Source organism: Pseudophryne corroboree, chromosome 4 (assembly GCF_028390025.1).
Source record: "Pseudophryne corroboree isolate aPseCor3 chromosome 4, aPseCor3.hap2, whole genome shotgun sequence".
Taxonomy (NCBI): Eukaryota; Metazoa; Chordata; class Amphibia; order Anura; family Myobatrachidae; genus Pseudophryne; species Pseudophryne corroboree.
Genome location: NC_086447.1, coordinates 175039763 through 175054851, shown reverse-complemented (window position 1 = coordinate 175054851; position 15089 = coordinate 175039763). Strand labels below are relative to the sequence as shown.

The following is a 15089-nucleotide window of genomic DNA, read 5'->3' as shown; positions in this document are numbered from 1 at the left end:
CTGTACAAATGCAGACATGCCAACATATGGGGGGAGATGTAATACCACCGGGGTTCAGCGGTCGTGCGGGACACCTGCTGAACTCAGAGGGGCAATCACTTACAAGGCAAATGGTGTGAGTATAGGGCCTATTTCAAACCTGAAATACATTGTCCTGCGATCATAATAGCCGCCCAGGGGAAGTGAAAATTTGCCCCGTGCAAGTGTCTGATTGCATGTGTACATTGTGAGAAAATTCTCCTCAGTCAGCGGACGCTGCAAAACCGTTCGCATCACGCTCCCCATCGAATGTTTTTCCCATTCTGTGCAGTGTGTGCAGTCTGTGCCTAGCTCAATACTTACTCCTCCAGTGCAAAGAAATCTGATCGGGGCCAGAGCTGACGAATCCCCCCCCCCCCCCCCCCGAAAACGATTAGAAACTCCTATGTTTCCAGACACTCCCAGAAAACAGCCAGTTACCACCCCCAAACGTCCTCTTCCTGTCAATCACCTTGCAAACAGCCGAGCGATCGCATGCGCAGTAGTTCGATAATCGCCTGTTGTGTGAAAACACACAACAACGATCAGTCCTGAATCGGTCCATAGCACAGAAACATTGGGTTTTCTCCCAACATGACATTTCTCTTTTAAGCTAAAATGTTCTATTTTCAGACTCCTCTGTCCACAGAACATTCTCTTAATAGTCTTCTAGCTCATTCAAGTGGCCTTTTTAGGGAGTAATGTTCTTGGAGTGTAGTATGTATTTTATGCCAACATAAGAACCGCATCCCAACCATGAAGCAAGGTATCATGTTTTGCTACCACGGAACCAGTATGCCATCATTGATGGAACTATGAATGCTGGACTGGGCCATGAAATTCTACAGGAAACGGTCAGGGTATACGTCCATGAACTGAAGCTAAACAGATAGAGTCATTGTCTTGCTCCAAAATCCACTAACACACAAGTCAGTTTACAAAAAAAGAGATGATGTATCTGGCTGAGTACAGATCCGGCCTTTAATCCAATAGAAATGTTGTAGCAGTACCAGAAAGCAGGGTTACATGTAAGAAAGCCCAGTAACATCCATGAGTTGAAGTTCTGTAAGGAGGCATCAACCAGAATTCCTCCAAACTGATTTGCGGGGCTGATCAACAATAACCAAAACACATGACTGAAGTTATAGCTGCTCAAGGGCATCACACCATTTAATGAAACTTAGAGGGCCACATACTATTTCCTGCAAAGAAATGTAAAGTTGGATCATTCTGATCAAGAAATATATGGAAAAGTATATTGTGGGGTATATGCAATTAGCGGCGAATCGCGGCAAATTATCGGCCGTTTTTTAATTTGACACAATTCGACAGTGTAATTTCGGCAAGTGGGTGCCGAAATTGACCATATGCAATAAAAAACGGATTCGACAGTCCCGCTGCCGAAAAACGGCCGATTTGACGGATTTGTTCCGTTTTTTTAAAATCGGGTAAAAACGGGAAAAAACTCGGAAAAAATGGCGTGGGGTCCCCCCTCCAAAGCATAACCAGCCTCGGGCTCTTCGAGCTGGTCCTGGTTCTAAAAATCCGGGGGAAAAATGGACAGGGGATCCCCCGTATTTTTAAAACCAGCACCGGGCTCTGCGCCTGGTGCTGGTGCAAAAAATACGGGGGACAAAAAGAGTAGGGGTCCCCCGTATTTTTTACACCAGCATCGGGCTCCACTAGCTGGACAGATAATGCCACAGCTGGGGGTCACTTTTATACAGTGCCCTGCGGCCGTGGCATTAAATATCCAACTAGTCACCCCTGGCCGGGGTACCCTGGGGGAGTGGGGACCCCTTCAATCAAGGGGTCCCCCCCCCCAGCCACCCAAGGGCCAGGGGTGAAGCCCGAGGCTGTCCCCCCCATCCAAGGGCTGCGGATGGGAGGCTGATAGCCTTGAGAAAATGTAAAGAATATTGTTTTTTCCTGTAGTACTACAAGTCCCAGCAAGCCTCCCCCGCAAGCTGGTACTTGGAGAACCACAAGTACCAGCATGCGGGAGAAAAACGGGCCCGCTGGTACCTGTAGTACTACTGGAAAAAAAATACCCAAATAAAAACAGGAGACACACACCTTGAGAGTAAAACTTTATTACACACCTGCCGACACACACATACTTACCTATGTTGACCAGCCGACTGCCACGTCTCCTGATCAGACGATCCGGGGTACCTGTGAATCAAATTATACTCACCTCAATCCAGTGTCCAGATATAAATCCACGTACTTGGCAAAAAAACAAACCGCATTTACCCGGACCACGCACTGAAAGGGGTCCCATGTTTTCACATCAGACCCCTTTCCCCGAATGCCGGGACACCACGTGACTGCTGTCACCGAGGTCCCTTCTGCCAATCAGCGAGTGCAACGTCCTGGCACTCTGCTGATTGGCTGCACGTCTGAGCTGTCAGACAGCGCCTCGCAAAGCCTCTCCATTACTTTCAATGGTGGGAACTTTGCGTCAGCGGTGAGGTCACCCGCGGTCAGCGGCTGACCGCGGGTAACCCCACCGCTACCCGCAAAGTTCCCACCATTGAAAGTAATGGAGAGGCTTTGCGATGCGCTGTCTGAGGTCACACGCGCATACAGCCAATCAGGTGAGTGCAACGAAGTTGCGCTTCCTGATTGGCTGAAGGGACCTCGGTGACAGCAGTCACGTGGTGTCCCGGCATTCGGGGAAAGGGGTCCCATGTGAAAACATGGGACCCCTTTCAGTGCGTGGTCCGGGTAAATGCGGTTTGTTTTTTTGCCAAGTACGTGGATTTATATCTGGACACTGGATTGAGGTGAGTATAATTTGATTCACAGGTACCCCGGATCGTCTGATCAGGAGACGTGGCAGTCGGCTGGTCAACATAGGTAAGTATGTGTGTGTCGGCAGGTGTGTAATAAAGTTTTACTCTCAAGGTGTGTGTCTCCTGTTTTTATTTGGGTATTTTTTTTCCAGTAGTACTACAGGTACCAGCGGGCCCGTTTTTCTCCCGCATGCTGGTACTTGTGGTTCTCCAAGTACCAGCTTGCGGGGGAGGCTTGCTGGGACTTGTAGTACTACAGGAAAAAACAATATTCTTTACATTTTCTCAAGGCTATCAGCCTCCCATCCGCAGCCCTTGATTGGGGGGGGGACAGCCTCGGGCTTCACCCCTGGCCCTTGGGTGGCTGGGGGGGGACCCCTTGATTGAAGGGGTCCCCACTCCCCCAGGGTACCCCGGCCAGGGGTGACTAGTTGGATATTTAATGCCACGGCCGCAGGGCACTGTATAAAAGTGACCCCCGGCTGTGGCATTATCTGTCCAGCTAGTGGAGCCCGATGCTGGTGTAAAAAATATGGGGGACCCCTACTCTTTTTGTCCCCCGTATTTTTTGCACCAGCACCAGGCGCAGAGCCCGGTGCTGGTTTTAAAAATACGGGGGATCCCCTGTCCATTTTTCCCCCGGATTTTTAGAACCAGGACCGGCTCGAAGAGCCCGAGGCTGGTTATGCTTTGGAGGGGGGACCCCATGCCATTTTTTTTCGGAATTTTACCATTCCATAAAAAAAATATATATATATATATATATATATATATATATATATATATATATATATATATATATATATATATTTAAAAAATATATAAATAATACTTGTGCCTCCCAAAAAGACAAACCAAGTACCTAATCCCTTCTAATATAAATAGATATGCTATTACCAATAAAAAAAACACCAAAAAAAACATGTTTTAAAATAAGATTTTACTCACAGGTAAATCTATTTCTCGTAGTCCGTAGTGGATGCTGGGAACTCCGTAAGGACCATGGGGAATAGTGGCTCCGCCGGAGACTGGGCACAACTAAAGAAAGCTTTAGGACTACCTGGTGTGCACTGGCTGTTCCCTCTATGACCCTCCTCCAGACCTCAGTTAGGATACTGTGCCCGGAAGAGCTGACACAATAAGGAAAGGATTTTGAATCCCGGGTAAGACTCATACCAGCCACACCAATCACACCGTATAACTCGTGATACTATACCCAGTTAACAGTATGAAATATATAACTGAGCCTCTCAACAGATGGCTCAACAATAACCCTTTAGTTAAACAATAACTATATACAAGTATTGCAGACAATCCGCACTTGGGCCCTCATTCCGAGTTGATCGGTCGCAAGGCGAATTTAGCAGAGTTACACACGCTAAGCCGCCGCCTACTGGGAGTGTATCTTAGCATCTTAAAATTGCGACCGATGTATTCGCAATATTGCGATCACAAACTACTTAGCAGTTTTAGAGTAGCTCCACACTTACTCTGCCTGTGCGATCATTTCAGTGCTTGTCGTTCCTGGTTTGACGTCACAAACACACCCAGCGTTCGCCCAACCACTCCCCCCGTTTCTCCGGCCACTCCTGCGTTTTTTCCGGAAACGGTAGCGTTTTCAGCCACACGCCCATAAAACGCCGTGTTTCCGCCCAGTAACACCCATTTCCTGTCATCACATTACGATCGCCGGAGCGATGAAAAAGCCGTGAGTAAAAATACTATCTTCATAGCAAAGATACTTGGCGCAGTCGCAGTGCGAATATTGCGCATGCGCACTATGCGGAATTTCACTGCGATGCGATGAAAAATACAGAGCGAACGACTCGGAATGAGGGCCTTGGGACGGGCGCCCAGCATCCACTACGGACTACGAGAAATAGATTTACCGGTGAGTAAAATCTTATTTTCTCTGACGTCCTAGTGGATGCTGGGAACTCCGTAAGGACCATGGGGATTATACCAAAGCTCCCAAACGGGCGGGAGAGTGCGGATGACTCTGCAGCACCGAATGAGCGAACTCTAGGTCCTCCTCAGCCAGGGTATCAAACTTGTAGAATTTAGCAAATGTGTTTGACCCCGACCAAGTAGCTGCTCGGCAAAGTTGTAAAGCCGAGACCCCTCGGGCAGCCGCCCAAGAAGAGCCCACTTTCCTCGTGGAATGGGCTTTTACAGATTTAGGATGCGGCAGTCCAGCCGCAGAATGTGCAAGTTGAATCGTGCTACAGATCCAGCGAGCAATAGTCTGCTTTGAAGCAGGCGCACCCAACTTGTTGGGCGCATGCAGGATAAATAGCGAGTCAGTCATTCTGACTCCAGCTGTCCTGGAAACATAGATTTTTAGGGCCCGGACTACGTCCAGCAACTTGGAGTCCTCCAAGTCACGAGTAGCCGCAGGCACCACAATAGGCTGGTTCAAATGAAACGCTGAAACAACCTTTGGGAGTAATTGGGGACGAGTCCTCAATTCCGCCCTATCCATATGGAAAATCAGATAAGGGCTTTTACAAGACAAAGCCGTCAATTCTGACACACGCCTGGCCGAAGCCAAGGCCAACAGCATGACCACTTTCCACGTGAGATATTTTAGTTCCACGGTTTTAAGTGGTTCAAACCAATGCGACTTTAGCAAATCCAACACCACGTTGAGATCCCAAGGTGCCACAAAAGGGGGCTGAATATGCAGCACTCCCTTAACAAACGTCTGAACTTCAGGTAGTGAAGCCAGTTCTTTTTGGAAGAAAATCGATAGAGCCGAAATCTGAACCTTAATGGAACCCAATTTTAGGCCCATAGTCACCGCTGACTGTAGGAAGTGCAGAAATCGACCTAGCTGAAATTCCTCCGTTGGGACCTTCCTGGCCTCACACCACGCAACATATTTCCGCCATATGCGGTGATAATGGTTTGCGGTCACTTCTTTCCTAGCTTTAATTAGCATAGGGATAACTTCCTCCGGAATGCCCTTTTCCTTCAGGATCCGGCGTTCAACCGCCATGCCGTCAAACGCAGCCGCGGTAAGTCTTGAAACAGACAGGGCCCCTGCTGCAGCAGGTCCTGTCTGAGCGGCAGAGGCCATGGGTCCTCTGAGATCATTTCTTGAAGTTCTGGGTACCAAGCTCTTCTTGGCCAATCCGGAACAATGAGTATAGTTCTTACTCCTCTCCTTCTTATTATTCTCAGTACCTTGGGTATGAGAGGCACAGGAGGGAACACATACACCGACTGGAACACCCACTGTGTTACCAGAGCGTCCACAGCTATCGCCTGAGGGTCCCTTGACCTGGCGCAATATCTTTTTAGCTTTTTGTTGAGGCGGGACGCCATCATGTCCACCTGTGGCCTTTCCCACCGGTGTACAACCATTTGGAAGACTTCTGGATGAAGTCCCCACTCTCCCGGGTGGAGGTCGTGTCTGCTGAGAAAGTCTGCTTCTCAGTTGTCCACTCCGGGAATGAACACTGCTGACAGTGCTAACACATGATTTTCCGCCCATCGGAGAATCCTTGTGGCTTCTGCCATCGCAATCCTGCTTCTTGTGCCGCCCTGACGGTTTACATGGGCGACTGCCGAGATGTTGTCTGACTGGATCAGCACCGGCTGGTGTTGAAGCAGGGGTCTTGCCTGACTTAGGGCATTGTAAATGGCCCTTAGTTCCAGAATATTTATGTGTAGGGAAGTCTCCTGACTTGTCCATAGTCCTTGGAAGTTTCTTCCCTGTGTGACTGCCCCCCAACCTCGAAGGCTGGCATCCGTGGTCACCAGGATCCAGTCCTGTATGCCGAATCTGCGGCCCTCTAGAAGATGAGCACTCTGCAGTCACCACAACAGCGACACCCTGGTCCTTGGAGACAGGGTTATCAGCCGATGCATCTGAAGATGCGATCCGGACCACTTGTCCAACAGATCCCACTGAAAGATCCTTGCATGGAACCTTCCGAATGGAATTGCTTCGTAAGAAGCCACCATCTTTCCCAGGACTCGCGTGCAGTGGTGCACCGACACCTGTTTTGGTTTTAGGAGGTCTCTGACTAGAGATGACAACTCCTTGGCCTTGTCCTCCGGGAGAAATACTTTTTTCTGTTCTGTGTCCAGAACCATCCCCAGGAACAGTAGACGCGTTGTATGAACCAGCTGCGACTTTGGAATATTCAGGATCCAGCCGTGCTGTTGTAGCACTTCCCGAGCTAGTGCTACACCGATCAACAACTGTTCCCTGGACCTCGCCTTTATAAGGAGATCGTCCAAGTACGGGATAATTAAAACTCCCTTTCTCCGAAGGAGTATCATCATTTCGGCCATTACCTTGGTAAATACCCGCGGTGCCGTGGACAGACCAAACGGCAACGTCTGGAATTGGTAATGACAGTCCTGTACCACAAATCTGAGGTACTCCTGGTAAATGGGGACATGCAGGTAAGCATCCTTGATGTCCAGTGATACCATGTAATCCCCCTCGTCCAGGCTTGCAATCACCGCCCTGAGCGATTCCATCTTGAACTTGAACCTTCTTATATAAGTGTTCAAGGATTTTAAATTTAAAATGGGTCTCACCGAACCGTCCGGTTTCGGTACCACAAACATTGTGGAATAGTAACCCCGTCCTTGTTGAAGGAGGGGTACCTTGATTATCACCTGCTGAGAATACAGCTTGTGAATCGCCTCCAGCACTGCCTCCCTGTCCGGGGGAGCTGTCGGCAAGGCAGATTTGAGGAAACGGCGAGGGGGAGACGTCTCGAATTCCAGCTTGTACCCCTGAGATACTACTTGTAGAATCCAGGGATCCACCCGTGAGCGAGCCCACTGGTCGCTGAAGTTCTTGAGACGGGCCCCCACCGTACCTGGCTCCGCCTGTGGAGCCCCAGCGTCATGCGGTGGACTTAGAGGAAGCGGGGGAGGACTTTTGTTCCTGGGAACTGGCTGTATGTTGTAGATTTTTCCCTCTACCTCTGCCTCTGGGCAGAAAGGACGCGCCTCTAACCCGCTTGCCTTTCTGGGGCCGAAAGGACTGTACCCGATAATACGGTGCTTTCTTTGGCTGTGAGGGAACATGGGGTAAAAATGCTGACTTCCCAGCTGTCGCTGTGGAAACGAGGTCCGAGAGACCATCCCCAAACAACTCCTCACCCTTGTAAGGCAATACTTCCATGTGCCTTTTAGAATCTGCATCTCCTGTCCACTGCCGAGTCCACAATCCTCTCCTGGCAGAAATGGACATTGCGTTTACTTTAGATGCCAGCCGGCAAATATCCCTCTGTGCATCTCTCATGTACAAGACAGCGTCTTTAATATGCTCTACGGTTAGCAATATAGTGTCCCTGTCTAGGGTATCAATGTTTTCCGACAGGGAATCTGACCACGCAGCTGCAGCACTGCACATCCATGCTGAAGCAATAGCCGGTCTCAGTATAATACCTGAGTGTGTATATACAGACTTCAGGATAGCCTCCTGCTTTCTATCTGCAGGCTCCTTTAGGGCGGCCGTGTCCGGAGACGGTAGTGCCACCTTTTTTGACAGACGTGTGAGCGCTTTATCCACCCTAGGGGATGTCTCCCAACGTGACCTGTCCTCTGGCGGGAAAGGGTACGCCATTAGTAACTTTTTAGAAATTACCAGTTTTTTATCGGGGGAAGCCCACGCTTCTTCACACACTTCATTTAATTCATCAGATGGGGGAAAAACCACTGGTAGTTTTTTCTCCCCAAACATAATACCCTTTTTTGTGGTACCTGGGGTAATATCAGAAATATGCAACACATTTTTCATTGCCGTAATCATGTAACGGGTGGCTCTATTGGAATGTACACTAGTCTCATCATCGTCGACACTGGAGTCAGTATCCGTGTCGACATCTGTGTCTGCCATCTGAGGTAGCGGGCGTTTTAGAGCCCCTGATGGCTTTTGAGACGTCTGGGCAGGCACAGGCTGAGAAGCCGGCTGTCCCACATCTGCTATGTCGTCAAACCTTTTATGTAAGGAGTTGACACTGTCGCGTAATTCTTTCCACATAACCATCCACTCAGGTGTCGACCCCGCAGGGGGTGACATCACATTTATCGGCACCTGCTCCGCCTCCACATAAGCCTCCTCATCAAACATGTCGACACAGCCGTACCAACACACGCACACACAGGGAATGCTCTGACTGAGGACAGGACCCCACAAAGTCCTTTGGGGAGACAGATATAATGTAGGGATTCACACTATACATACAGTGATTTTTCCCTTATAGCTGCTATTAATGTACAGATACTGCGCCTAAATTTAGTGCCCCCCCTCTCTTTTTTACCCTATGAAGTCTGGAAACTGCAGGGGAGAGCCTTGGGAGCGTCCTTCCAGCGGAGCTGTGAGAGGAAATGGCGCCAGTGTGCTGAGGGAGATAGCCCCGCCCCTTTCTCGGCGGGCTTCTCCCGCTTTTTTATGGAATATATGGCAGGGGATTTTACACATATATAGTCTTAATGACTATATTATGTGTTATTTTGCCAGTAAGGTACTCTTATTGCAGCCCCAGGGCGCCCCCCCCCCCCCAGCGCCCTGCACCCATCAGTGACCGGAGTGTGTGGTGTGCATGGGGAGCAATGGCGCACAGCTGCAGTGCTGTGCGCTACCTTAATGAAGACCGAAGTCTTCTGCCGCCGATTTTCAGGAACATCTTCTTGCTTCTGGCTTTGCAAGGGGGATGGCGGCGCGGCTCCGGGACCGGACGACCGAGGCTGGGCCTGTGTTTGATCCCTCTGGAGCTAATGGTGTCCAGTAGCCTAAGAAGCCCAAGCTAGCTGCAAGCAGGTAGGTCCGCTTCTCTCCCCTAAGTCCCTCGTAGCAGTGAGTCTGTTGCCAGCAGATCTCACTGAAAATAAAAAACCTAAATATAACTTTCTTTTCTAAGAGCTCAGGAGAGCCCCTAGTGTGCATCCAGCTCGGCCGGGTACAAAATTCTAACTGAGGTCTGGAGGAGGGTCATAGAGGGAGGAGCCAGTGCACACCAGGTAGTCCTAAAGTTTTCTTTAGTTGTGCCCAGTCTCCGGCGGAGCAGCTATTCCCCATGGTCCTTACGGAGTTCCCAGCATCCACTTGGACGTCAGAGATTTTTTTTTTATTGGTTTCACCCATCAAAGTGTGGCGGATTGAAAATGACGAATTTACTGTCTAAAAGCACTGTTGTCGAATTTTCAAACTTCAATTGAATATACTTTTGTCGAATTGCCGCATTTGTACCATTGCAGAAAAGTCGAATTTGACAAAAGTCGAATTTCAAAAAGTTGAATTTCAAAAAGTCGAATTTGGAAAGTCCGTTTTTTTGACGGAAAGTACTGTATTGCATTCTCGGGTTTTTTTTTTTTGGCGAAAAAGTCCAGTTTTTCGACAATTTCGGGAATTCGACCGCAATTGCATATACCCCTGTGTGTGTTAATTGATCTCTCCAACTATTTTTAGGACTTTACTTTAATGTGACCCTAAATGTGCCCAGATCTTTATCAGAGATTCAGAAAATTCTAAATTGTTCACAAACTTTCTAGTGGCACTGTATATGAATGGATTAGACATCGCAGTACGGGCTTGCGGATACCAGCTCCTTTTCCTTCGAAGGAAGACTCTCAAGTAAGAACAAACAGAAGTTATTACTAATCTCCTAATTCCTTACCTCTAGCCTGCGTGTAAGGCGGCTGACCTCGGACCTTTCCTCCTCAACTTTGCTTTTCACCTCCAGCCTCTGGTGTCTCCTCTGAACCTTCTCATATGTTTTTTTCAACTTGTTGAGCTGTAGTAAAGACAGATGTAGCAATCCAAACATCTCTTGTTAAAAAGCACACATGCATGGAAATAACGAGCTATGTTAGGAAGTCACTCATACCCATTTTACACTGCTGCAAAAGGGTTACTGCCGTGATAACCCAGGAGAGGAGCAGTTCAAAAGTGTTTACCCAGGTGGAGTGACCCGGGAATCCAGCCCGGCTAGCTAGCAGTGTTGGTCCTGGGAAGGACCTGAGTCGCGGTGCAGTGTAAACGGGTAAACCGATGATCTGACCCAGGACCCGTTTACTGCATAGGGCGAACCAGCGATAGGAGGTGACAGCACGTGACCGCTGGGGGAGGGGGGTCCCGCACACATAGGGGTCTCCCAACCCTGAAGTTGCTGCAGCCACCGCCTGTAGAGACATCTGGGACAATGGTGCAGGAGGCGGCAGATGATAGGCAGGAGAAGCAGGAGTATCTGGTGCTCTGCTGCTGCAGTGTAATCACGGCTTCCAGTGAACTGCTGCCGGAGGGGGGAGGGGGCAGTGTGGATCCATATTCTGATGGGGGCCCAACAACTTTATTGCACAGGGGGCCCCACAGGCCTTAATCAGGCCCTGGTTATTCTGTATACAATAATGTAAATAAGAATTTACTTACCGATAATTCTATTTCTCATAGTCCGTAGTGGATGCTGGGGACTCCGTAAGGACCATGGGGAATAGCGGCTCCGCAGGAGACTGGGCACATCTAAAGAAAGCTTTAGGACTATCTGGTGTGCACTGGCACCTCCCCCTATGACCCTCCTCCAAGCCTCAGTTAGGTACTGTGCCCGGACGAGCGTACACAATAAGGAAGGATTTTGAATCCCGGGTAAGACTCATACCAGCCACACCAATCACACCGTATAACCTGTGATCTGAACCCAGTTAACAGCATGATAACAGAGGAGCCTCTGAAAGATGGCTCACAACAATAATAACCCGATTTTTGTAACAATAACTATGTACAAGTATTGCAGACAATCCGCACTTGGGATGGGCGCCCAGCATCCACTACGGACTATGAGAAATAGAATTATCGGTAAGTAAATTCTTATTTTCTCTAACGTCCTAAGTGGATGCTGGGGACTCCGTAAGGACCATGGGGATTATACCAAAGCTCCCAAACGGGCGGGAGAGTGCGGATGACTCTGCAGCACCAAATGAGAGAACTCCAGGTCCTCCTCAGCCAGGATATCAATTTTGTAGAATTTTACAAACGTATTTGCTCCTGACCAAGTAGCTGCTCGGCAAAGTTGTAATGCCGAGACCCCTCGGGCAGCCGCCCAAGATGAGCCCACCTTCCTTGTGGAGTGGGCATTTACAGATTTTTGGCTGTGGCAGGCCTGCCACAGAATGTGCAAGCTGAATTGTACTACAAATCCAACGAGCAATAGTCTGCATAGAAGCAGGAGCACCCAGCTTGTTGGGTGCATACAGGATAAACAGCGAGTCAGATTTCCTGACTCCAGCCCTCCTGGAAACATATATTTTCAGGGCCCTGACAACGTCTAGCAACTTGGAGTCCTCCAAGTCCCTAGTAGCCGCAGGCACCACAAATAGGTTGGTTCAGGTGAAACGCTGAAACCACCTTAGGGAGAAACTGAGGACGAGTCCTCAATTCCGCCCTGTCCGAATGGAACATCAGATAAGGGCTTTTTCAGGATAAAGCCGCCAATTCTGACACGCGCCTGGCCCAGGCCAGGGCCAAGAGCATGACCACTTTCCATGTGAGATATTTTAACTCCACAGATTTAAGTGGTTCAAACCAATGTGACTTTTGGAACCCAAAACTACATTGAGATCCCAAAGTGCCACTGGAGGCACAAAAGGAGGCTGTATATGCAGTACCCCTTTTACAAACGTCTGAACTTCAGGGACTGAAGCTAGCTCTTTTTGGAAGAAAATTGACAGGGCCGAAATTAGAACCTTAATGGACCCCAATTTCAGGCCCATAGACACTCCTGTTTGCAGGAAATGTAGGAATCGACCCAGTTGAATTTCCACCGTCGGGCCTTACTGGCCTCGCACCACGCAACATATTTTCGCCAATTGCGGTGATAATGTTTTTGCGGTAACATCCTTCCTGGCTTTGATCAGGATAGGGATGACTTCATCCGGAATGCCTTTTTTTCTTCAGGATCCGGCGTTCAACCGCCATGCCGTCAAACGCAGCCGCGGTAAATCTTGGAACAGACAGGGTCCTTGCTGGAGCAGGTCCCTTCTTAGAGGTAGAGGCCACGGATCCTCCGTGAGCATCTCTTGAAGTTCCGGTTACCAAATCCTTCTTGGCCAATCCGGAGCCACGAATATAGTGCTTACTCCTCTCCATCTTATCAATCTCAGTACCTTGGGTATGAGAGGCAGAGGAGGGAACACATACCCTGACTGGTACACCCACGGTGTTACCAGAGCGTCTACAGCTATTGCCTGAGGGTCCCTGGACCTGGCGCAATACCTGTCGAGTTTTTCCCAACGGTTTATAATCATGTGGAAGACTTCTGGGTGAAGTTCCCACACTCTCCCGGGTGGAGGTCGTGCTGAGGAAGTCTGCTTCCCAGTTGTCCACTCCCGGAATGAATACTGCTGACAGTGCTATCACATGATTTTCCGCCCAGCGAAGAATCCTTGCAGCTTCTGCCATTGCCCTCCTGCTTCTTGTGCCACCCTGTTTATGTGGGTGACTGCCGTGATGTTGTCCGACTGGATCAACACCGGCTGACCTTGAAGCAGAGGTCTTGCTAAGCTTAGAGCATTGTAAATGTCCCTTAGCTTCAGGATATTTATGAAGTGATGTCTCCAGGCTTGACCATAAGTCCTGGATATTCCTTCCCTGTGTGACTGCTCCCCAGCCTCGCAGGCTGGCATCCGTGGTTACCAGGACCCCGTCCTGAATGCCGAATCTGCGGCCCTCTAGAAGATGAGCACTCTGCAACCACCACAGGAGGGACACCCTTGTCCTTGGTGACAGGGTTATCCGCTGATGCATCTGAAGATGCGACCCGGACCATTTGTCCAGCAGGTCCCACTGGAAAGTTCTTGCGTGGAATCTGCCGAATGGGATTGCTTCGTAGGAAGCCACCATTTTACCCAGAACCCTTGTGCATTGATGCACTGAGACTTGGCTCGGTTTTAGGAGGTTCCTGACTAGCTCGGATAACTCCCTGGCTTTCTCCTCCGGGAGAAACACCTTTTTCTGGACTGTGTCCAGGATCATCCCTAGGAACAGAAGACAAGTCGTCGGAAACAGCTGCGATTTTGGAATATTGAGAATCCAACCGTGCTGCAGCAACACTACCTGAGATAGTGCTACACCGACCTCCAACTGTTCCCTGGATCTTACCCTTATCAGGGAATTGTCCAAGTAAGGGATAACTAAAATTCCCTTCCTTTGAAGGAATATCATCATTTCGGCCATTACCTTGGTAAAGACCCGGGGTGCCGTGGACCATCCATACGGCAGCGTCTGAACTGATAGTGACAGTTCTGTATCATAAACCTGAGGTACCCTTGGTGAGAAGGGTAAATTTTAACATGAAGGTAAGCATCCTTGATGTCCCGAGACATCATGTAGTCCCCTTCTTCCAGGTTCGCAATCACTGCTCTGAGTGACTCAATCTTGAATTTGAACCTCTGTATGTAAGTGTTCAAAGATTTTAGATTTAGAATCGGTCTCACCGAGCCGTCCGGCTTCGGTACCACAACAGTGTGGAATAATACCCCGTTCCCTGTTGCAGGAGGGGTATCTTGATTATCACCTGCTGGGAATACAGCTTGTGAATGGCTTCCAAAACTGTCTCCCTGTCAGAAGGAGACATCGGTAAAGCCGACTTTAGGAAACGGCGAGGGGGAGACGTCTCAAATTCTAATTTGTACCCCTGAGATATCACCTGAAGGATCCAGGGGTCTACTTGCGAGTGAGCCCACTGCGCGCTGAAATTCATTGAGACGGGCCCCCCACCGTGCCTGATTCTGCTTGTAAAGCCCCAGCGTATACTGAGGGCTTGGCAGAGACGGGAGAGGGTTTCTGTTCCTGGGAACTGGCTGATTTCTGCAGCCTTTTTCCTCTCCCTCTGTCACGGGGCAGAAATGAGGAACCTTTTGGCCGCTTATCCACGAAAAGACTGCGCCTGATAATACGGCGTCTTCTCATGTTGAGAGGCGACCTGGGGTACAAACGTGGATTTCCCAGCTGTTGCCGTGGCCACCAGGTCTGAAAGACCGACCCCAAATAACTCCTCCCCTTAATAAGGCAATACTTCGAAATGCCGTTTGGAATACGCATCACCTGACCACTGACGTGTCCATAACCCTCTACTGGTAGAAATGGACAACGCACTTAGACTTGATGCCAGTCGGCAAATATTCCGCTGTGCATCACGCATATATAGAAATGCATCTTTCAAATGCTCTATAGGCAAAAATATACTGTCCCTATCTAGGGTATCAATATTTTCAGTCAGGGAATCCGACCACGCCAACCCAGCACTGCAC

General features: G+C 49.3%; 1 protein-coding gene across 2 annotated transcripts in view; it reads right to left on the bottom strand.

Annotated features, from left to right (window-relative positions):
- Positions 1 to 15089, bottom strand: part of CEP63 (centrosomal protein 63) — a 117769-nt gene that overhangs the window by 84696 nt on the left and 17984 nt on the right. For both annotated transcript variants that reach the window (XM_063915558.1, XM_063915559.1), the window contains one exon: positions 10463 to 10579. In XM_063915558.1, coding sequence (XP_063771628.1) covers positions 10463 to 10579 — 117 coding nt within the window. The remainder of the gene's footprint in view (positions 1 to 10462; positions 10580 to 15089) is intronic.